Consider the following 24,430-nt stretch of genomic DNA (forward strand, 5'->3'; position numbering starts at 1 on the left):
GAAAATAGAAGGGAAATTTAAGAGAATGTTCATGGTGATTATCAACGAATGATGGGATTTTGAGTTTCTTTATATGAGCCTATATTATTTTTAGGAATAGGAAAAACAATGAAGGTTACTAAAAGAAGCATAGTGATAGGCTGGGCCTCCTCGTCTCCGGCACAGGTGGCCAGGTGTCAGCAGGCCTGCTGGGAGCCTACCTTGATGAAGTGCAGCATGGTGAAGGAGAAGTGCTCATTACAGAAACAGCAGCACACCGCCATCTCCATGAGTGCCAGCAGCGAGCCCGTCAGCTCCCGCAGGGCAAACATCACCTGGGGAGGGCACAAAAGGAGAGGTTCCCACCATGTCAGTTATTGTTGATGGGTTGTTTCTGGCTTTAATTGAATCTTACTCAGATTACTATCAACATTGCCTCAAAATAGGGTTTCTTTGACTGCTACAGCTCCATGGATAATTTCAGGGTGTCTGGGTCTGTCTGAAATTTAACATAATGTTGTGCAAATGTGCACCCTTTCCTTGAGTCACTTTCATCACATTTTCAAAGGTAAATGCCCTCCCCAAACTAAATTACTGATAGATCCAAAAAATACATAATATTCAGCTTAAAAAAAATATATATATATGGATATGTATAGCATAGCACTGTTAATGGAGTTAAAGCACCAGTATGATACACAGATACATATATATGTAAATCAAATTACAGAAGGATTAGAAGATTATATTCTCAAGAAGGGGTAGCTCTGGGTGGAAGGGGAAGTGACCTGGACTGCAATAGACCATGCAGAGAGCTGTGCGGAGCCCACTGCCATACTCCTGAGGTGTAAAACCACGTGTGCTTCAAAGCTGTAATTGTCAGGACCAGGGACACATAAAAGAGAACATAAACCGAGTCATTGTGATTTGTGATGTGCCATTTACCTACTGGGACCTAGAGGGGTAAATAGCTAGGTCCCACTGTTGGTTGAAGAGAGGATTAATAACAAACTCTTCAATAGATTATTCCTTCTAATATATACATAGGAAGGAAAATTAATTTGAAAGAATCATTTCTTCTCTTAATATGCTTTTTCACCAGAATAACATGCAAAATATAATAACAAAAGGTGTTTTTTTTTCTCAAATAGGAGAAATAAAGAGAAAATGGCTTTAGAAGAGTAAGTACATACCTCTAACAGGTAAGGTTTCCCTTCAGACAAGAACAACAAGGCTTCTACTTCCTCGTGGAGGGGCAGCAGAGGGCTGGAGGGAGCAATGCTAATAGGTGGCCGCTGTTTAAACATACCAGGAGCTTCAGGAGAATGGAGAAACAAAACCTGTCTCACTTGATGCATTTCATGAAATAGACATCTCCAAGGCATAGCCATTTTCTCAAGATGCACACACAATTGCTGAGTACTTAAAACCAGTGAGGAAGCCAGACGTATAGACAGGGGAAAATGTTTACCTATTTATTTCAACATCTGCTTGAGTTGTAGATGTGACTATTAAAAACCTTAGGGTCCTAGAGATCCCCACCCAATACAATCTTTCAAAGAAGTAAAAATCTAAGTCATATATAGAAAACATGCCCAATGCGGCTGTGAAGAGAGACACTGAATGAGATACGTCTGTGCCTCCATCACCGCCTAAGCTAAGCAGAATTAACCATATGGAAGGGGTTACCCCATTTGCTAGGAAAACAAATCACACTATTTTCTTTTACAAACCTATCTCAACTCATGAATTAGGTAGCTCTGAATTTTAGATGAATGAATCAGATTTAGGAAGCAAACTTCAAACCATACAAGTGTTCTCCCAAGGTCCCTATAGAGTCAATAACCATTTCTAGAGCAGAGTGATGTGCTGTGATTTTTATCTAGTTTCCTGTGTTCAAATTTTACCATGCAGATGACACTAAAACCCAACAACAGTCTCTGGGGTCAGAGACTTGCATTCACATACTGGCTGCTATGCTGCTTACTAGTTGTGAGACTTGTGGAAGTTACTAAACCTCTCTATCTCAGTTTCCTCATTCATAAAAGGGGGTAATATCCTTCTCACACATTTGTTGAGGGGATTATAAACACAAATAAACCAAAAGGACCATGGAAAGGCACAACACACAGCAAATCTATTTTTTTCAGTGGCTTTGTTTATTATTATTGCTGTTTTTGGTGCTGCTGTCACAACAAGGCCTAGGACCAGTGTAAAAATAGCACCCACAGATTAGAACCATGGATAACCATATAGGACAAGTTGTGCCTTTGCTCTATTCAATGAGGAATGAGCTACTGGTTGTGGGCCACAAAGTAAAAAATGTTATCAACTACATCTTATATTCCAATATATTTCAATTATTTAATTTACAGCTGAATCCTCTTTGTTTTCACAAAGTATTTTAATATTTTATTTCATTAATCCCCAGTATACCTGGAGGATTATGTTTTTAATATTTCTATTCTGTATTGAGAGTCAGAGGGTTAGGTGACTTGGTCCAATTCACATAGCTAGGTGATTCCAACCCACACCTTGGCAATTTTACCACTAAATCAGTTGTATCAATTGTGGTAATGAATGAACACTGAATTAGCCTTTAATCCTAGAGGCTTTTTAACACTTACAACCCCCCCCCCCCGCCAATAAATGATTGAATTTCTCGAGTGACTAGTAAAATAAAATGAAGTCTGACATGAATTAAAACAGTATCAAATAGCCAAATGAGAAATAAATAATATCCATTTCATTGCTAACATTACTCTCCCTGCAGTACTGACACATTCAGTATCTCTTCACTTCTCTGACGGATTACAGGTTATGTTCAAGCTCACCAACATTCCTCTGGGAAGAGACATCTGAATGCAGCACAAGCAGCGCCACTGTGTTGTGAAGGTTCCCGAACTCCCGTGCCTGTGCTGAGCTCCAGCGCCGTATCTGCCGTCAGAGAACACACAGCGCATGCTCATGTTAGAAACAGGTGGAGGAGAGGAAAGGATGTGATGGTTCAGGATAATTTGGGGCACTCCTATTTCTCAATATCTGATAGTAAAAGAGGTCAAAGTACAAAAAGTTATAGGTTTTTAGCCGCACAGTGTTTTTCCCTTTAGACATATTCTCTCATATTCTAAAACATATCTATTTATACATTCTAATTCAGATACTGAGTGCATACTGCGTGTCAGGTAATTTCCTGTATCTCAGTATAATGGGGAAAACTGGAGACCTACGGCCTGGCCTCTGCCGCTCACTGTGCTGAGTGGCTGTGGGCAAGCTCTTCATGGTAACACCGCCTGACCTCTTTGTATAATGGCAGAGATAACCTATCTGCTCTGGCCACTTTGTGGTTGTGAGAATCAAATGAAACCTTAAAAGTGAAAATGTTTTCAATGTTATAGGCTTTATAAATGCAAAACCATATTGATTATATGTACAGCTGAATTACAGTGAATTTAAACCAATCACCATTGTCAATGGAGTCCTGAAGCGAAGAGCTTAAGTGAAAAATGGATGTTGTAATCTCAACATAATATCCCTACACTGAGCAGGCTACGGTGTCTGTATTTGCATGTTAATAGTGGAGGGCGAGAGCAGTATGGTGGCAGAGAGGAAGCTGAGAGGAGGCCCAAGGAGCATGTCTGTCTCCCCTAATAAAGGAGGGGACGCTTTCCTATGTGATGCATTATATACAGGGGACACCAGAGCTGGGTTTGAATCCCAGCTCCACAACACTTTAACTCTGTGGCCTTGACCGAGTCACTTCACAGGTATGCGCTGAAATTCCTGCCTGAGAATGGGGACGAAAATGCTTGTTTTACTAAACTGTGTCAGTGGTACAGCACATAAAGCGACCAGTTGTGTCTGGCACATAACGGGCACTCTATGAATAGCATTTATCATTACTGCAGGGTTCATACTGTGTATTATTTTAAATCTATCAAACAAAAGAAATTTAATAGGTGAGAGAAACACACCAATATAGAAACTTCAAACAGGAGAGCCATTTTCACCTATACCAGGCGTCCCCAAACTACGGCCCACCGGCTGCATGCAGCCCCCTGAGGCCATTTATCCGGCCCCCCACCGCATTTCCGGAAGGGCCACCTCTTTCATTGGTGGTCAGTGAGAGGAGCACTGTATGTGGCGGCCCTCCAACGGTCTGAGGGACAGTGAACTGGCCCTCTGTGTAAAAAGTTTGGGGACCCCTGACCTATACCCAACTCTATTATTATAAAGCAACTTCTCTTTCATTTTCTGAATATGAGCAATAGTGTGTCTGCAGTAACATCTTTCTGTGTATAACAGTACAATTTCACATTTGAATTTCGACCTTATTATCAGCATCCCAGAAGCAACTGCTACCCAAACAGCCTTGACACAGTGCCAGAGAGCCAGTGGAAGACCCAATGCCACTATTCTTTGCAGGTTTTTGACACCCCTGTCCAAACCCATCTTTCCTCCTGTAACACTTCACGTTTTAACTGATACTCTGGTTAGTCATTTCCATGGGCTGTTATTATGAAATTCTGTGAGGAATCTGTAAAAATAATTTAACTATAAATACATATTTTTAAAATATTTTATTTATTTTAGAGAGAGGAAGGAAGAGAGTGAGAGAGAGAGACAGGAACTTCGAAAGAGCAAGGAACTTCAATGTATTCCTGTATGTGCCCTGACTGGGGATCGAACTGGCAACCTCGGTGCTTTGGGACAATGCTCTAACCAACTGAGCTATCTGGCCAGGGTGACTATAAAGAATTTTAAAGTCTACATAGTACTAGTACCTGGACTCCTGCCTACACAGAAAAGTAAAGTGACTAGGACCCCACAGCCACTCCCTGGGCTGTGGAAGCAGGTCTCACCTGACTGTTCTGCCGGCTGGCCCCCAGAAGAAAGCTGATCATGTGTCGCAAGGCCGAGTGCCTCAGAAGGAGATCCGCAGCCCTGATACCTTGCTGTCACAAGATGTTGAGAATGACAAATTATATTCCCACGCAGACAAAAACCAGTTTTAAAATGAGAAGTTTTAAGGAATAAGTTTTTAAATGCTTTACATATAGAAAATATGTTAAAAATCTAATTTAGACAATACTTGAGTTTCAATAGCCTTGTACTGTGTCACAATGGCTACAAAACACTAGTTTTAATGTAGACTTCTGTTATCAATGAGTAACTACACCCACATGCATCCAAATTCTTGCAAGTAATATAATCCATGTACAAAATTCCTTTAGACTATAAATATTCTGTATTATAAAAAGATATTAAAAAAGTAATTTACCTTTTGTACAAAAGTGTTGAACAGGAAAAAGTACTGAGCACAATTTTTACAATTTTCTGGGACATCTTTATCCAACAGAGCGAGTAGGACCTCCAGTAACTGGTGGAGGCTTTTTAACTGGTTAGAGGAAAGATGAAATTACATAAAGAAAAACAATGTCAGACAGACATCTGTAACAGGATTAATTTGAAGCAAATCACCATAAGAACAAAAGGAAAATTTGGTTGATACAATCCAGTCTCAGATTCAGATGGATTTATGCTTTGAAGAGCAAAACAGAATGATCAATTTTACCCGCCAGGGGAAGACTGGTATTACAGAAATAATTAAAAGGAAAGTCTAGTTTCATTTCCTAGATTTCAGAGTCAAGGGCATGATTCTACTGCCTAATGGGCATGTTTTCTGTAGGCCAATCTGTGTCTCTCAAAGAAAGGCAGGGGCGAGGGTGGTTTAGAGGAAATCTGTTTCTGAATCCCTCCCTTCACTATGCTACTTCTTCACATAACCACAGATGCAAAGAATAAAAAACACAGACACAGGCATAGGGGCTAGAAATCAAGCCAATGGAGCAAATGGAGAGCAACAGCCTGACAGAATGACAACGGCAATATTGACTCAACTGTGAACTTACTTGAAAGCCCGCTGACGCCTCATGGAAAGCTTTGAAAAACATTTTATTTGTTTAGAAACCATTTTGGTTACCACATTGCTTCTTCTTTCCCACCCCCCACCAACTGCTTTCAGACAAGTCCCTAGAAATTCATCTGCAATCTGAGAATGGAGACCAGGTTTACTATTCCTGTTGATGTATTTCCTCTGAAGAGGGTTTTCACAGACTTTTAAAATACTCCCATCCATCCTGTCACACCCATTATAAATACAGTAAACTAGCTACAGTTATATAGCACTTCATTTTCAAAGTACTTTACAATACAAAGTGGGTGACAAGAGGCACCATTTCCATTTCGAGGGAGGGGAAAATTAGCATAAAATACATGGGCTGGATCTGGATACCAACAGAATTTACTGAGGCAAACAGCTTCCATGCTTCTGGTCCTCACCACTCACTTTCCTCTCTACCATCCACAGACCTGCCTTTAGAAGTTGATGGGGTGATATGGTAGGGCCTGACCCCATCTGTAGTGAGACTGCACAATTCTATTTTTAACTTTTGTCTGGGTTGGTACTGGGAGGATGGAGGAGAATAAGAAGGTACTTATGTTAAATATCTTAGAAAACTTCCATGGCTATGTCAGAGCAATGGTATCCAACTGTTTTAAGCAGCTCCCAATGACCTAGTATACCTTCTGCATCCAGGTAAGGTTTTGTTTGAAAAATGGTTCTGCTGTTTAAGCTGACTGAAAACCACTGCCTCAGAGTAAACCTTAACTTCCTTATGATTCCTGGAGTTGAAAAAAAGTCGCTTATGTCCTTCCTAAGGGGCACATTAGACCTCCTTGTTCATTCTGAACTGAGCCGAGTTCCTCAAGCTGTCTGGTCTGTTTGTGCACCCCAGGTCAGGCAATGTTGAAGAAACTGAGTGCATGGGAGTCAGGCACTGTATATGGATTAAACATCTCCCTTAATGAACTTGCTCAAGGCTGCATAACAAAGTTGACAATTGCATTTGAAGTAGCAATTTCTAGAATTTGCATTTAGTTCATTGAGACACACTGCCTCCAGCCAATGTTTATAAGGAGCCAATCAGTTTTGAAATTAACATTTTTCAAAGTTTTCCATGTAGTGTCAGCTGTTTGAAACAGTAAACTTGGAAGTAACTGCTGTATTTGCTAGCACTTAATAACAGATTGAATAATCAGACTTACAATGTATGTCAAACTTTTCCAGTAGTCTTAAAATCTTTGGGGATTGAGGATGCTAACAAATACCATGGTTTGTTTTGGCATGTGTAGAATTGTTAACCAGAAAATATGTTACAGAAAATAGGGTTAGGAAGAAGAAGGAATTCAGTAGAATAGGAACAGATTAGGAAATAATGAAAACCAATGAAGGAATTATTTTGGTCAATGCTCCAGATGAATGGCACTATTTGGTTTGGTTGCCAATTGTAGGTTTAGGTCATAAAAATAGCTTCTGAGGAAAGACAAAGGAAGGGGTGGCTCCAATGTTTACAGGTCTGGACTAGAGCCTCTAGTTGCACATTAGTCTCAGTTCAGAGATCTAATACAAACTCTTGAGAGAAGACTTATAAAAAAGGAGTGTTCTAGAGAGAAGATTCTGAAGCAGACCCCAATTTCTGGCCCACTGTGGTTTCTGGGATATGAGGAGGAGCCAGAATGCCTCTACCCTGGCATTCGTCAGAGGGTGCATTTTATGTGGCATAATTACAGATTCCAAACCTAGGCTCCTTTCTTATTATGTATAATTTTAAATGTTAGGTAAAAACAGAAAGTATAAATAACAATTTAAAAATGAGACTGACCTTATCCTGATAAAACAAGGCACTGTCTAGGGTTTTCTCCAGAATGGTGGCCACGGCCACTCGTACTTCTCTCACGTTGCACTCCAGCAAGAATACTCTAAAACAAAGAGAACGTGTTGTGAAAGAGACAGATTGCTCTAAGTCAACCTTCCCAACAGGGGTCCCACCTATAATCCAAGAAACAAAATTACTACAAGATGCTAGTTCAAGTCTTCAGAGAGCTGTAGTACACCTCTCAGGCCACTGTGATGGAGGAAGGACCACAGGAAAACAAGACCCCTGAACAATGAAAGTTTTTCCTCCTTTTCCCTCTCTTCCCCTAAGTGAATACCTGGATAAATATAAATTTGGATTTAGAGAGAGATGAAGCAGAACCTAAAATTTATAAGTTTTTTCACTTAAGAGCAGTTCTCCCTGGCACCCCTTCAATTTATCAGAATAAGATACTCAAGTTCTGAGTCAAGTTAGCACCTCCGAATCCCCCCCTAAACTTATATTTCTATACTTTTACTTTCCTTTCCTCTTCCCTCTCCAACCCTTACTTCTTACTCAGTCCTGAAAGTGTTTGAGGCTGAAAAGCACCTGCTTTCCTCCTTTCTTCTTCTATGAGCATGGTTACAGCCTGACCAGGAGGTGGTGCAGTGGAGAGACTGTCGGCCTGGGACTCAGAAGACCCAGGTTTGAAACCCCAAGGTCACTGGCTTGAGCGTGGGCTCATCCGATTTGAGCGCGGGCTCACCAGCTTGAGTGTGGGATCATAAACATGACCCCATGGTCGCTGGTTTGAGCAGGGGGTCATTCGCTCTGCTGGAGCCCCAGTCAAGGCACATATAAGAAAGCAATCAATTAACAACTAAGGTGCCACAAGGAAGAATTGATGTTTCTTATCCCTCTCCTTTCCAGCCTGTCTGTCTCTGTCTCTCCTTCACACAGCTGGTGTGCAGACAAGGCAGCCTTAGCTGAGGTGCAGGGCATGCCAGGTGGAAACAGTGCTCTCTGGGACTAGGTGGTAGTAATTTCCTGAGAGCATTAAGGTAACCGCATGCTTCTCCATGGTCAGCTTTGCTTTCTCTGCTTCGCATACTCACTCTGACATGACAACCCAGATTATAATCACCCAAGTGAAATATCTACCTATCATTTCTTATACAGATGCTTCCTGACTTATAATGTCTTGATTTGAGAATTTTTGACTTTACAATGGTAAGCGATTGCATTCAATAGAAAGTATACTTCAGGCCCTGGCTGGTTGGCTTAGTGGTAGAGCGTAAGCCTGGTGTGCAGGAATTCCGGGTTTGATTCCCGGCCAGGGCACACAGGAGAAGCGCCCATCTGCTTCTCCACCCCTCCCCTTCTCCTTCCTCTCTGTCTCTCTCTTTCCCTCCCGCAGCCAAGGCTCCATTGGAGCAAATTTGGCCCCGGGCGCTGAGGATGGCTCCATGGCCTCTGCCTCAGGTGCTAGAATGGCCCTGGTTGCAACAGAGCAATGCCCCAGAGGGGCAGAGCATCACCCCATGGTGGGCGTGCTGGGTGGATCCCGGTCGGGCGCATGCAGGAGTCTGTCTGACTGCCTCCCTGTTTCCAACTTCAGAAAAATACAAAAAAAAAAAAAGAAAGTATACTTCAGATTTTGAATTCTGATCTTTTCTCCTGCTAGTGATAGTGGTACGATATTTTCTCATGATGCTGGGCGGCTACAGTCCAAGTCAGCCATGAGATCATGAGGGAAAACAACCAATACTCTACAGCAGGGGTCAGGAACCTATGTGGCTCTTCTGATGGCTGCATCTGGCTTGCAGACAAATCTTTAATAAAAAAATGTTAAAAATATAAAACATTCTCATGTATTACAATCCATTCATTTCTTGCCGCTCATGTTCATGGTTGCGGGTGGCTGGAGCCAATCACAGCTGTCCTCCAGGACAACACCAAATTTTTATTGGATAATGGGTAACGTACATGGGTCGTTGTATGGCTCTCATGGAATTACATTTTAAAATATGTGGTGTTCATGGCCAAAAAGGTTCCCGACCCCTGCTCTACGATGTACTCATTGTGTTAGGTAATTGTGCCAACTGTAGGCCAATGTAAGTGTTCTTAGCATGTTTAAGTTTGGCTAGGCTAAGCGAAGATGTTCAGTAGGTTAGGTGTATTAAATACATTCCCAACTGATGGTAGTTTCAACTTACGAAGGGTTAACTGGGACCTAACTCCATTTTAAGTCAAGGAGCATCTGTATTTCTTTTTTTTTTTTTTTCTCATTTTTCTGAAGCTGGAAACGGGGAGAGACAGTCAGACAGACTCCCGCATGCGCCCGACCGGGATCCACCCGGCACGCCCACCAGGGGCGACGCTCTGCCCACCAGGGGGCGATGCTCTGCCCATCCTGGGCGTCGCCATGTTGCGACAAGAGCCACTCTAGCGCCTGAGGCAGAGGCCACAGAGCCATCCCCAGCACCCGGGCCATCTTTGCTCCAATGGAGCCTTGGCTGCGGGAGGGGAAGAGAGAGACAGAGAGGAAGGAGAGGGGGGGGGGGTGGAGAAGCAAATGGGCGCTTCTCCTGTGTGCCCTGGCCGGGAATCGAACCCGGGTCCTCCGCACGCTAGGCCGACGCTCTACCGCTGAGCCAACCGGCCAGGGCCGAGCATCTGTATTTCTTAACAGAAAATTCTGATTATTTAAATTTAACATAATTTTGATGAACCAAGCCTTTCTTCAGGTAACACCAGTGAGAGCAGCTCTGGTCTCTGAATTAGCATTTGCATTTCTTCCTCAGATCCCAAGAGTGTGCTGACAATCCTGCCCTCCTCAACCGGAGACAGAAGGAGCCCCATTCCTGCTCAGCCCATGTCCCTGCGAATGCTGTGCATGAATTAGCTGACTTGGGACCAGCCAGAGAAGGCTCTGCTCAAAATCCACTAAGACCCACGTACAACTAAAAGAAAGTTTAAAAGATGACAAGTGCTCATGTAATCTTTAGCTTCAGAGGCTTGATCAGATTCAAGTACAATCTTTCTTTTCTTGAAAAAATATCTATAGGGGGTGTTCCACACTTCCTATCAGAGACCTTAGGAAGCACCAGAGAATGCAAACAAATCCAGAATATGGTGAGTTCCATAAGACAAACAACCAGCCGCCATCCCCCCACCCCCAATAAACGGCATGACAAAAGAGGAGTTGGTGGGAGAAAGGGACAATGACAGATTAAGAGTCTTAAGAGACATATAAACCCAGTACAACATGTGGAGCTTGTCTGGATCCTGATTTGTATAAACTATTTTTTTTTTTTTACAGAGACAGAGAGAGGGATAGATAGTGACAGACAGGAACAGAGAGAGATGAGAAGCATCAATCATCAGTTTTTCGTTGTGACACCTTAGTTGTTCATTGATTGCTTTCTCATATGTGCCTTGACCGTGGGCCTTCAGCAGACCGAGTAATCCCTTGCTCGAGCCACGACCTTGGGTCCAAGCTGGTGAGCTTTGCTCAAACCGGTTAAGCTTGCAGTCAAGCTGGCGAGCTCGGGGTCTCAAACCTGGGTCCTGCCCTGGCCGGTTGGCTCAGCGGTAGAGCGTCGGCCTAGCGTGCGGAGGACCCGGGTTCGATTCCCGGCCAGGGCACACAGGAGAAGCACCCATTTGCTTCTCCACCCCTCCGCCGCGCTTTCCTCTCTGTCTCTCTCTTCCCCTCCCGCGGCCGAGGCTCCATTGGAGCAAAGATGGCCCGGGCGCTGGGGATGGCTCTGTGGCCTCTGCCCCAGGCGCTAGAGTGGCTCTGGTCGCAATATGGCGACGCCCAGGATGGGCAGAGCATCGCCCCCTGGTGGGCAGAGCGTCGCCCCATGGTGGGCGTGCCGGGTGGATCCCGGTCGGGCGCATGCGGGAGTCTGTCTGACTGTCTCTCCCCGTTTCCAGCTTCAGAAAAATGAAAAAAAAAAAAAAAAAAAAAAAGTGAGAAAGAAAAAAAAAACAAAAAAAAAAACCTGGGTCCTTCCGCATCCCAGTCCGATGCTCTATCCACTGTGCCACCGCCTGGTCAGGCTAAACTAATATTTTTGATGGAATGGGTAGTGAAGAATATGAAGGAATTATTTCTGTTCAGCGTGACAATGGTTCTTATGTTATTATTATTTAACTTTACCTGTTAGAGATACATGCTGAAAATTTTCCAGTGAAATTATGTGATAACTGAAATTTACTTTAAAATACTTTAGAAAAAAGAAAAGCACACATGTGAGTGTGTATGAGGGAGTTAGGACAGACATACAAGATTGTCAAGTATGGACAACTGGAGCTGGAGAATGGGTAGAGGAGAGGGTTCAGTATTTGGATGTTTAGAAATATCCATAAAAAAAGATTTTTATTTTTATTTTATTTTTTAAATTGAGTTCTGCCTTTTTTTAAAAAAAGACTTTATTTATTCAATTTTTTTTTTTCAGAGAGGAAAGAGAGAGAGGGAAAGAGGGAGGTGGGGGGAGGAGCAGGAAGCATCAACTCTCATATGTGCCTTCACCAGGCAAGCCCAGGGTTTCGAACCGGTGACCTCAGTGTTCCAGGTCGATGTTTTATCCACTGCACCACCACAGGTCAGGCAAAAAAAAAAAAAAAAAAGATTTTTTTTTGTGTGTATTTTTCCGAAGCTGGAAACAGGGAGGCAGTCAGACAGACTCCCACATGCACCCACCAGGGGGCGATGCTCTGCCCATCTGGGGCATTGCTCTGTTGCAACAAGACCATTATAGCACCTGAGGCAGAGGCCACAGAGCCATCCTCAGCACCCGGGCCATCTTTGCTCCAATGGAGCCTTGGCTGCGGGAGGGGAAGAGAGAGAGGGGAGGGGTAGAGAAGCAGATGGGCGCTTCTCCTATGTGCCCTGGCCAGGAATCGAACCTGGGACTCCTGCACACCAGGCTGATGCTCTACCACTGGGCCAACCGGCCAGGGCCAAAACAAAGATTTTTAAAAGTACCATTCATGTTAGTATTTTTTTTATTTCTTTAGATCAATTTGCAAGCTGTATTTACTACCAATTTAGTTTTCTTTGAAATTTTAATTACATTTAAGAACTGTCTAAAAAAAATGACACCAAAGGGCTGATCTGAGAGACAACACCCTCATCACATTTATGATGAATAAAATATTAGTACAGTATACATTTATTATTTAGTTGTAACAATGATAACCTAAGTTATCTTAAAATTTATAAAAAATTAAGAGCCCTGGCATCTGGATCCAGTGGGAGAGTGTCGGCCCGGTATGTGGATGTCCTGGGTTCGATTCCCAGTCAGGCCATACAGAAGAAGCACCCATCTGCTTCTCCACCTTTTGACCTTCCCCTTCTCTCCTTCTCTCCCTCTTCTCCTTCCACAGCCATGGCTCAATTGGTTTGAGCACATTGGCCCCAGGCACTGAGGATGGCTCCACGGAGCCTCCACCTCAGATGCTAAAAATAGCTCAGTTGTGAGCATGGTCCCAGATGGGCAGAACATCGGCCCCAGATGGGGTTGCCATGTGGATCCTGGTTGGGGTGCATGTGGGAGTCTGCCTATCTCCCTTCCTCTCACTTGGAAAAAAAAAAGTAGTTAGAGAAAGAAGAAAATCAATTCTTCAAAAATATAAAATCATAGCAATTGATAAAGAATAATTGGGCTTTATAAAGAAAGACAAAATATAATAAACTCTAAAAAAATGTAATAAACTCTACCAGGAAAAGTCTGAATTAGGTAATTCCATGGGATTCTTTACCATTAGGTATTCTAAGAAACAAAAACATACTACGAAAGAAGTTACTGAGTTTCTCTGGATATATTTAAAAGTAAGGCTATTCGAATATAATGGGAAGAACTAAATTTTTGCCATGTTCCTTCTAAACAGATGACGATACTATGACATTCTACTGCCTAACCCAATACTCAGTAGTCCTAACGGGAACATATTTTAGAATTAAACTAAATAATTGGGTGAAAGGTTATCTCTAAAGCAAACTCTAAAGAGACAGGCATATAACACTTCAAAGGAATGTTTATTCTTTCTTTATGAACTGTGTGCATGCTTGCTGTACAAATATTTCAGCGCTTACTATATGCCTGGCTCTGTGCAGAACAGGGAACCAAACAAATGTAGCTTCTGCTTCAAGAAGCTGAAATTTAGTAGGGAGACAGGTAAAACAACAGAGCAGATTAACAGGAAAGACCTCCTATAAACTGGGTGATTGAGAGTAAGCAGCCTTAGACAAGGCACTAACTGTGCCTTCTTTTTAAGATAGAGGGGAGAATGTTCCAGATAAGAGAGAACATGAAGCTCAAGGGTCTGTAGGCAGGAAAAACAGCTTAGCGTGCAGGAAAGTGGGAAGACGGAAGCCTGGAAGGAAAGACAGATTATGTTCAAGTAAGGCCTTGTGGATCATGGTTAAGAACTTTGGGTTTTACCATGAGTGCAATGGGAATCCACTAATTTTTTTTAAAAAAATTTAATTTATTGATTTTTTAAAGAGAGGATAGAGAGAAAGAAAGGTGGGGGAAGGAGCAGAAAGCATCAACTCGTAGTAGTTGCTTCTCTTGACTGGGCAAGCCTGGGGTTTCAAAGCAGCGACCTCAGCATTCTAGGTCGATGCTCCATTCACTGTGCCACCACAGGTCAGGCTAAAATTTTTTAAAGTAAAAAAGTAATGTGATCTAATTTGCTTTAAAAATAACTTTTGTTTCTGTATGGGGCAGATGGGTGGAAGGAGAGGTGGAGATATTGAGCAGGCAAATAAACAAATGTCTGAAGCACAGACCTAGAGATGAAGGGGATATGAGACCAAGAGTTTCGATCAACTCTCTGTCTAAGCTGCAACAGACCTTGAGTCCCTGCGGGAAGGGGCTTGTATGCCGGATCCCCAAGTCACAGCAGGGAGCTAGGACATGGCTGCCTGTGAGCACCTGGCCATCCGCACACAGGCTCTCTGCGTCCTCTGACACCCTGTTTGTGTCTAGTTCAACAGAGATGGTTTTGAAAAAAATGACTGGCCCTGGCCGGTTGGCTCAGCGGTAGAGCATCGGCCTAGCGTGCGGAGGACCCGGGTTCGATTCCCGGCCAGGGCACACAGGAGAAGCGCCCATTTGCTTCTCCACCCCTCCGCCGCGCTTTCCTCTCTGTCTCTCTCTTCCCCTCCCGCGGCCGAGGCTCCATTGGAGCAAAGATGGCCCGGGCGCTGGGGATGGCTCTGTGGCCTCTGCCCCAGGCGCTAGAGTGGCTCTGGTCGCAATATGGCGACGCCCAGGATGGGCAGAGCATCGCCCCCTGGTGGGCAGAGCGTCACCCCTGGTGGGCGTGCCGGGTGGATCCCGGTCGGGCGCATGCGGGAGTCTGGCTGGCTGTCTCTCCCTGTTTCCAGCTTCTGAAAAATTAAAAAAAAAAAAAAAAAAAAAAAAAAAGAAAAGTAAAAAATGACTGTGAAGTTACCTGAATAATTTCCTCACTGCTTTATCATTGAAGACAGTTTAAAATTGATTCCAATCAGAAAAATAATCTCAAGTTGAAATAAAAAGAGCTACAAGAAACTTAGCTCTAACTCACTGGAAGAAACACAAATTTATTTTAATTTAAAATCTTGAAACTTACTTTATCAATTCTCGTCCTTCAGAACTAATAAAATAATCCACCAGCCACTGACAAGCATCAAAACTTTTTGAAAGTAATGCTTCAATAGTGGCAATCCATTCTTCAGTGTCAACCCTTTAAAAAAGCAAAGAAAGTAATGTTAGGAGTACAGCTCCAGCAAATAACCGTATGGAGAGCCACTTCATTTAAAATATTTTATTTGGGGGGGGAGGGGGGGGTAGAAGATAAGTGACATACTCAGTGACTGCTAAGTAACATGGTTCTATGCATCCCAGAAGCCAGAGCTTTGCATTCTCTGTTCCTGCGGTGTGTGACCCATCCCCCTACTACCAAAAGGAAAAAACGGTGCGAAGAAGCTATCTGCATCTTCTTCAAAAAACTTCACTTGGAAAAAACCCCCAGAACATTTTGTTTTGCTTAATTAATTGACATTCACAAAATGCTTACTTTCTATATTTTTATATTATATTATTATAATATTAAATATCCTATTTATGGAATTAAAAATATTTGGACAGAAAAAAAGGTGGGTGTAATGACTATACCTTCTATGACTCAACAGCACCCCTCTCCTGTCCCTCAAGGCCCAAAACAGTAAACATGAGCAAAATGGAAATAGTGCGCAATGTGTAGTCTGCTTGAGCAAATTTCACAAATAAAAGTAACCAAATAAATTTCCTTAGTCAAGCCTATGCCAGACATTTACAAGAAACATTATTTCTTTTCAATCAAATAATAAACTGTTATCATTAAATATATCTTGGATTACTACACATAAAAATGAAATGTCATCGTGTTTGTTATTCTCTCAAGAGTCTCTAGATTGCAAAATCTTTTGAAAAACCTCTCTACACTTAGAGAAATTCACGGTGCTGGAGTGGGAAATGACTGAGAACCTCCGCATCTTTTGTTAACGGGTCTCCTCAACCTGAGCCTCCCCTTCCTGCTCCAGATGTATCCCACGAACTAAGCCACACTACTCTTCAATCTCTCCTCACTCACAGAACGATTTACCCAGAGCCTATAATGTGTCAAGCACCTTATCAGGTACTAAAGATGAAAAACAATGATGACTCACATGCAATCAAAGTCAAGAGTTTCTAGGGCATCATTCTGAACCCACTGAGCCTGCCCCCAAATCCTCCCCAATCTCCCACTGAACAAAGCCCACGCTCCCCTCAGGCACTCGGTGAGCTCATCTAAACCCAATACTTTGTCTCCCTTCAGATGAGTTCCTTAAAATGTACGAGTAAACCACTAAGTCACTCACAGTTCCTTGGGCAAGTCTTGTTACTCAGGTTTCCCCTTCCACCTAGAACAATAACTGTTTCTCTGTTTGCCTTTCAAAATCCTCTGAGAACATCAGTGTCTTTATAGCCAACCTGATCCCCGTATCTGGATATGATTCTATCCAGTTTCCAAAGATGCACAGCATTCATGCCTTGCATCACAGTTATTGCTCTGTTTAATGTACCTTTCTGACTGGATTAAAAATTCCTTGAAGATATGAGCCATTAATCATCTGAGTATATTAGGTAGTTTCCAAATGCCTAAAAAAACCGTTTTAAAACACTGACTCAATCAGTGCTTTTTGCCACAACAATCAAACATATCACTTCTTACCTGAGTTTTTTCTTTGTCCGTAGATAAGTTTGAAAAAGAAATTGAACGGCAAGCTGTAAGCTTACCTTTGCCATGCAAGGATAGAATGGATGCTTTAATTTAGTCTGAGAGGGAGAAAAAAAAGGGAGGATATTTTTTACAAAGTTTTATAGACTATTACACATCATTATGAACTAAATAATCATACAAATGATAAAGTTCAATTAAGAAAAATCTAGCCGGGCCCTGGCCAGTTGGCTCAGCGGTAGAGTGTTGGCCTGGCATGTAGAAGTCCCAGGTTCGATTCCTGGTTAGGGCACATAGAAGAAGTGCCCATTTGTTTCTCCACCCTTCCCCCTCTCCTTCCTCTCTACCTCTCTCTTCCCCTCTTGTAGCCAAGGCTTCATTGGAGCAAAGTTGGCCCGGGCGCTGAGGACAGCTCCATGGCCTCCACCTCAGGTGCTAGAATGGCTCCGGCTGCAACGGAGCAATACCCCAGATGGGCAGAGCACTGCCCCCTGGTGAGCATGCTGGGTGGATCCCAGTCGGGCGTATGTGGGAGTATGCCTGCCTCCCTGCTTCTAACTTCAGAAAAAATACACATAAACACACACACACACAGACACAGACACACACACCACAAAGAAAAATCTAGCCAGTTCATTATAAAAAATGTTACAGTTAAAACTTTCAAAAAGTTAAGACATCTTCATTTCTTTTAAGAAGCCCTCTCAAAATAGTCTTTAGAACATAAGACGTTAAGTAGTCTATCAATAGACTAAGAAAATATTCCCCTTATTAGCAAATTGTAATCATGGTACTTAAGAAAGAGAAGTACTGCCCTGGCCGGTTGGCTCAGCGGTAGAGCGTCAGCCTAGCGTGCGGAGGACCCGGGTTCGATTCCCGGCCAGGGCACACAGGAGAAGCGCCCATTTGCTTCTCCACCCCTCCGCCGCGCTTTCCCTCTCTGTCTCTCTCTTCCCCTCCCGCAGCCAAGGCTCCATTGGAGCAAAGATGGCCCGGGTGCTGGGGATGGCTCTGTGGCCTATGCCCCAGGCGCTAGAGTGGCTCTGGTCGCAACATGGCGACGCCCAGGATGGGCAGAGCATCGCCCCCTGGTGGGCAGAGCGTCGCCCCTGGTGGGCGTGCCGGGTGGATCCCGGTCGGGCGCATGCGGGAGTCTGTCTGACTGTCTCTCCCTGTTTCTAGCTTCAGAAAAATGAAAAAAAAAAAAATAAATAAATAAATAAAAAAAAAGAAAGAGAAGTACTTGGGAGTACTGGTAATATCTGATTACAAATTAAGAAAAATTAATCCTCACAAAACCCAATATCCATTGATATCACATCATGGCTACTCATAGAGTCATCATGAAATTTAAACAAGAGCACTTAAAAGAACTAGTGCAGGGGATCCTTGGGTGACGATACAGTTTTGTTCCCACAAGAGTGATGTAACCTGAATTATGGTGCAAGTTGAAACACACCCTAGCTTCATCACTTACCTAACACAATGGTAAAATCATAATTTAGAACATAAAAACACAACTTAGACACAGAAAAAGGAAAAGAACTTAAATATACTGTACTGTAGTAACAGAAAAAATGACAAAGCAACACAAATGTAACACCTGTGCTTTTAACAGTCCAAAATGGCCAGGTAAGCGTACTTAGGACGCCAAAACCCTCACTCTTCTGCCATGTTACCGTGTACTCTTCCACCGCGCAAACGAACTCGTTTGCCCACATGGTAAGTACGATGCTAATGGTGTAAGCCGAAACACTCACGTCTCAATTTTTTTTTAAAGTTCTGATGGGAATGAATGTCATAAACTCAAAACATCGTACGTCGAGACTGTCATATCCCGAGGACCCCGGTATGTGGAAACTCTCATTCACAATCTGCATCATATATTATGAATATTGCCTATATTTTAATACCACTCAGTAAGTTACACATTTGTGGAAATTGTTTTTTGCAACTACAGACGAACAACTGAGAGTGAGCATGAATCACTGAACACTTTAGTTGAAAGATGTTTAATTATGATTCTGATTTAGTAGTAATCCAGCTAGTACTTACAGCATTCAGTGATGCTAAAGACAAAACAAAGCTGAAATAATCACTACTGTACACATCTCTGTTCTTCATAAACTTGAGGTTTTCATCTCTTACCATCTACAGAAGAAAATCAGCAATTATTTTAAAGACATGGGGTACAATATTTAACATGAAGACATTTTCAGGGATATATTAAGTAAAAAAGATTCATAAAAACCCTACTCTCTCGCCCTGGCTGGTTGGCTCAGCGGTAGAGCGTCAGCCTGGCATGTGGGGGACCCGGGTTCGATTCCCGGCAGGGCACATAGGAGAAGCGCCCATTTGCTTCTCCACCCCCCCCTCCTTCCTCTCTGTCTCTCTCTTCCCCTCCCGCAGCCAAGGCACCATTGGAGCAAAGATGGCCCAGGCGCTGGGGATGGCTCCTTGGCCTCTGCCCCAGGTGTAGAGTGGCTCTGGTCGTGGCAGAGCGACCCCCCGGAGGGGCAGAGCATCGCCCCTGGTGGGCGTGCTGGGTGGATCCCGGTCGGGCACATGCGGGAGTCTGTCTGACTGTCTCTCCCCGTTTCCAGCTTTGAAAACAAAACAAAACAAAACAAAACAAAAAACCCTACTCTCTTGTAACTCAATACATCATCATCTACACAGGAAAAACTCTCCTCTCAAACTTTGAAATTTTTAAAAAAGAGAGAGAAAAATCTGCATTTCAATATATAAACATTTGTAAAAAGGTAAATTATTATTCATTAAATCAAATTCTTTTGGAAAATTTAGGAAAACTACCATGTGACGGATAAATGGATTCTACCTATTATTTTGGATAGGAAGGGACAGTTTTCCCAAGAACCACTAACTCTGTGCTTTCCTGATTCAGATGGCTTATCTTTCTCTCAACCTCTCTTACTAAAAGACTCCATATTTTTCTTAAATTCCCAGGTCTAGCTACTGAGCTCTGATTACTTAGTGTAGAAAGTCTGTAATGGGTAGTTAGATGGTTCTGAATTTTAATCCTGTCTCTGAGACTCTAGCTGGCCATTTTTCCTTTTCTGAGCCAAATTTTTTCCAACTGAGAAATGGGAAATCTTCTATTTCACAAAAGTGTATTAAAAATTAGGGATTTGTTTGAAGCATGTAATAGCACAGAGTAGGTATTCAATAATTAATGGTCATCAATATCAATATATTAGTTTTACCCAGAAGTTATAAACTTATTTTTCTCTCCAGATACAGTGAGTTAATTTTAGCAATGTTTCATTACTTCCCACACCTTCTACTTAATCTCTGGCATCCTATGGCCACACAGAAAATGGTGATGGTGTGGCCAATCTGGAGTCTGTAATCCCCTTCGTGACTTGACATGACACTGGTGGGTAAGAAATTCATGACACTGGGTGGGTAAGAAAATGTGGCACTAAAAGTACAACTGAGTCCACAGGACGGCCAGCTGGAGCACTTCTGGACCTGTGAGATGGATTTTTGACACTATCTAAATTTTCCCCCTTAGAATTTTTTATACAGGTCTTACCTGATATATTCGAACAGGCATTTTTTCCACAAACAGTCCCTTCTTCTCTCCTTTTTTAACCAGCTTGGTTAGAATAGAGAGCCTGTCATTGTTAGGCCTGTGGGGCCGAGGAGATGACTGAGGAGAAATTTCTGGTGAAGACGGTGCTGATCTAAGAGAATCAGAAAACTGTCTTGTATAAGTGGCTATTGTTTTAGTAGTTCCTATAACCTGACAAACCTATATAAACATTGTACTAGACTTAAAAGTAAATCGTATACTTGCCTAATTCAATAATTTAAATTTAAATTCACAGAAAATAGGATAAAACTTTCCAATAGTGCTAAAATAGTGCTTACCATGTTTTGAACATAAAGTGTATTCAATAAATGCTGAGATGAAAAAAGTTTCACTTCTAGAATAAAAAAAATCATATGCTTTTTTTCCCCCTAAATACAAAATACTCCTCAGCCCTGGCAGGTTGGCTCAATCAATAGAATGTTGACCCACTATATGTACGTCCCGGTTCAATTACCAGTCAGGGCACAAAAGAGAGGTGACCATGTGCTTCTCTGCCCCACCCCTTCCCCTTCTCTCTCTTTTCCCCTCCTGCAGCTAGTGGTTTGATTGGTTCGAGTGTAGGCCCCAGGCGCTGAGGAAAGCTCAGTTGGTCTGAGCACATCAGCCTTAGGCACTAAAAATAGCTTGGTTAATTCGAGTATTGGCCCTAGACTGGGTTGCTGGGCAGATCCCAGCCACGTCATATGAGGGAGTCTGTCTGTCTGTCTCCGCCCCTCTCATTTAAAACAAACCAGCCTCACAAAATAACTTTTTGCCAAGGAAACAGACCACATAGCAATAAGAAGAAAAGGGTAGAGCAATTTACTTATTTTCTTTTTAGAATTTCTCTCTTACTTAGTCAACTGCATTTAATTACCAAACAGTACACTCTAGAGATCACAATATCACCTACTAAAATCACACAACAAAGCACACAGGAAAGGAAACTCACAGAGATAGATCCTCAGCTTCCTGCCGTACTACGCTGACTCGGCTTTTCTTTGGTAACACTGGGGAGTTCTGATCAGACACCCTTTGGTAGAAAAGCATGTAGGCATTCCAGTATCTTCGGCGAACATCAGTATATGGGTTTGCTTTATAACAAGACATTAAGAAAGAAGTCTTTGTAAATAAAACGTTTTCTTGTCTTGACAATCTAAAATAAAGGATCCATAAATCCAGCAAGTTAACTGATTACTAAATGTGTTAAATGTGAAGTGTAAGGAAAATGTGTGTATTTTTGGAGCACTGCTTAAAATTACTCAGAAGGTGACATAAAGGGGCAGGAAGTAGGGGGTTGTATGGGGACAGAATAATGGAGAGAAGGTAAATATTCTCAGGCAAGTCTAAATTTAATCAAAAGGCAAGTAACATTTAAAAGTAAATTCTGTGACACAGGATGGGATTATAAGTGGTCTCATTTAATAATTTCAGTATAGAATAGCCAAATCTAGGTAAATTTTGGCAATGATATATTTAACTCACACAGTATCAAAATCTAACACTGAACCTAATATAGGTTGAAATTTTAAATGCCCCCAGTATAGTTCAAAATCAGGTTTCAGAAATGCTAATGTCTCTGCAAAATGTTTTTTCTTCAAATAGCAAATACTGACTGAATTTTGTGATGTATTTTTTCCTCTAACTTTTTCTCCTGGGGGTGGGGTCTATGGAAAGATTCCTTTGCTACATTGCACAGTAAGTATGGTTTTAAAAATACAGATGCTAGAAATGTCTTCTCTACTTAATCATACCTCTACATAACTGAAAAGGAAATCTGAAAATTTTAGTGGATAACTACTTCTGAAACTATTAAGATTAAAATTCTGCTTTCATTAGTTTCTCTTTGATATTCATTTCTTCTGTTTAACTTATACTTCCCCCAAGTCCCCCAAAATCTGTTGTAAGAAATTAAAAAATTTTTTTGTAAGCACCTTGAACATTTTCACAGTGGCTATCAAAGAGTTCATGGATACACACAGCTAGAGCAGTGGTATGTAAGAGTAAAATCTATTTTTATGTAAAGAAAACTGCTTCCAATTTGATAGAAAATTCTAACTCAAAACAATAAAACTTATGAAATGTCTATTTGTACATACTTACTTTGATCATAAACTTTTGGTCTATATTCTCCCCCAAAGCATTCATATTCCAGTGTCTCATCATTTAAGTCAAATTCCTCTATAACTGTGTCATTAAATTTATACCACTTTCCTTTTCCACAACCCCTAGGGCCAATAGATAAGATAAACATCACAATAAAATACAAACATCTCATTTTCAGTATTTATCTCTTTGTATTTTCTACAAATATAGTAGGTAATTACCATATAAAAATACTTAAAAATATAGCAAGAGTTATTCTAATTTCTAAAACAACTTTTCAAATTGAAGGGGTACAAACAGTTACAGTGTTTAAAAAATCCAATATGAAATAAGACTTAGGAATAATGCAAAATCTTCTTTGAACTGTATTAATAACTGTGGATGAGAAGGTGGTGAGGGGGACCCACGGGAGTGCGGGGAATGCAGGGAGCAGGGGAGCGACTCTGGAAAGGGCGAGAAGGTTTGGGAGGAGAACCCCTTACCGCCTATCTTTAATGAAGGAATAGTAGTGGCCTGCATGTGCCTGTCCACTGTGTACAATGACACCAACAAGTTCATAGTTTTCTGTGAGGGCAACTTTTTTTCGTGGGGACCCTCCACCTCCCTGATCCATACTTCGTCCATTTTCACCAACTTCAGAAGATGAATCTTGTCGAGCCATTCCTGAAACTGTGTAAGGCTCCATGTTTAACATCCAGGGAAACTATTTAAAAGCAAAAAGAGAATATTAATGTTGATTAGTATCATATACTGCCACACCCAATTAAGTCAGACACAAAGAAGAGGGATGTGTGTCTTATTAACTTAAATTAGGACTATCTCTCCAATTCAAGTACAAAATCTCAGAATGGCTCACAAGTCTGGGGAAGTACAAGTGATCCTGGACTTGATGCTTCCTCCTTTGAGCATGAAGGAAAAGCATCTGACCTCACAGCTGACATTAGGATGCCCTCCAGACAAGAGGTTTACAGGTCTGACTATGCAGGTCCACTAGCAGCAACTGCGAAAGACAAAGGACTGCACACTCCTCAGAAGGAGGAGACCAGAGCCTTTCACACATTAAATGAAATTTGAAAATATTAAAAGAAAATGATAAAAAGTGAGTGAGATAGTAAGAACTTTCAGGAAAAGAAAAAGTTACCCGTATTTGTTCATCATATTTAATGGAGCGTCCACTCTCCCAGTCAAATCCAAATCTCATTAGGTGAATGACCAGAACACTAGGTAAAGATTTAATACAGGTCCTTTTGACTGTTATTCTCTAAAGAAAAGCAAAACCCAATTATCTTCTTGGAGAAAATGAAACAGCCAAGTAATTAATACAGAGGTCATAGATTTCTATAGGCCTTTCCCACCTGCGTGAACACAAGTGATGACACAATCTAATGGAAGTAACAACAAGAGCTTAAAGTTGACCTCACATAAAACACAAAGTACATGAATAACAAGTCCATATTGTTTTATAAAAAGGGCAAATGAAATACCTTTTCTTTACACTTTTCACAGTAATATGCATTACTTCCCTCTAGAACTTCTCCTCTAACAAACTGGTCCAAAGAAATTTCCAAACTCTGACAAGAAGTAACTCCTAGATTGAGAGCCATGAAAGCTTCCTCTCGCTCATATCTAATTAGGAAATAACAGAAAAACCATGATCAACAATAGAATTTAAATATTAAAATGATCACAACACCTGAGATTATGCAAACAACTACATTCAGAATCAGTGAAATTAATAATAACTATCTTTTTTTTTTTTTTTTTTTTTTGTATTTTTTCTGAAGTGAGAAGC

General features: G+C 41.8%; 1 protein-coding gene across 3 annotated transcripts in view; it reads right to left on the reverse strand.

Moving 5' to 3' along the window:
* The window catches only part of USP24 (ubiquitin specific peptidase 24), a 150,359-nt gene that overhangs the window by 14,433 nt on the left and 111,496 nt on the right, over positions 1–24,430 (reverse strand). For all 3 annotated transcript variants that reach the window (XM_066376390.1, XM_066376389.1, XM_066376388.1), the window contains 15 exons: positions 24,123–24,264; positions 23,780–23,899; positions 23,121–23,341; positions 22,636–22,760; positions 21,485–21,626; positions 20,494–20,644; positions 18,993–19,088; positions 16,932–17,035; positions 15,309–15,422; positions 7,704–7,800; positions 5,261–5,377; positions 4,842–4,934; positions 2,814–2,916; positions 1,173–1,294; positions 201–314 (listed from right to left, as the gene is read on the reverse strand). In XM_066376390.1, coding sequence (XP_066232487.1) covers positions 201–314; positions 1,173–1,294; positions 2,814–2,916; positions 4,842–4,934; positions 5,261–5,377; positions 7,704–7,800; positions 15,309–15,422; positions 16,932–17,035; positions 18,993–19,088; positions 20,494–20,644; positions 21,485–21,626; positions 22,636–22,760; positions 23,121–23,341; positions 23,780–23,899; positions 24,123–24,264 — 1,861 coding nt within the window. The remainder of the gene's footprint in view (positions 1–200; positions 315–1,172; positions 1,295–2,813; positions 2,917–4,841; positions 4,935–5,260; positions 5,378–7,703; positions 7,801–15,308; positions 15,423–16,931; positions 17,036–18,992; positions 19,089–20,493; positions 20,645–21,484; positions 21,627–22,635; positions 22,761–23,120; positions 23,342–23,779; positions 23,900–24,122; positions 24,265–24,430) is intronic.

Source organism: Saccopteryx leptura, chromosome 3 (genome assembly GCF_036850995.1).
Source record: "Saccopteryx leptura isolate mSacLep1 chromosome 3, mSacLep1_pri_phased_curated, whole genome shotgun sequence".
NCBI lineage: Eukaryota > Metazoa > Chordata > Mammalia > Chiroptera > Emballonuridae > Saccopteryx > Saccopteryx leptura.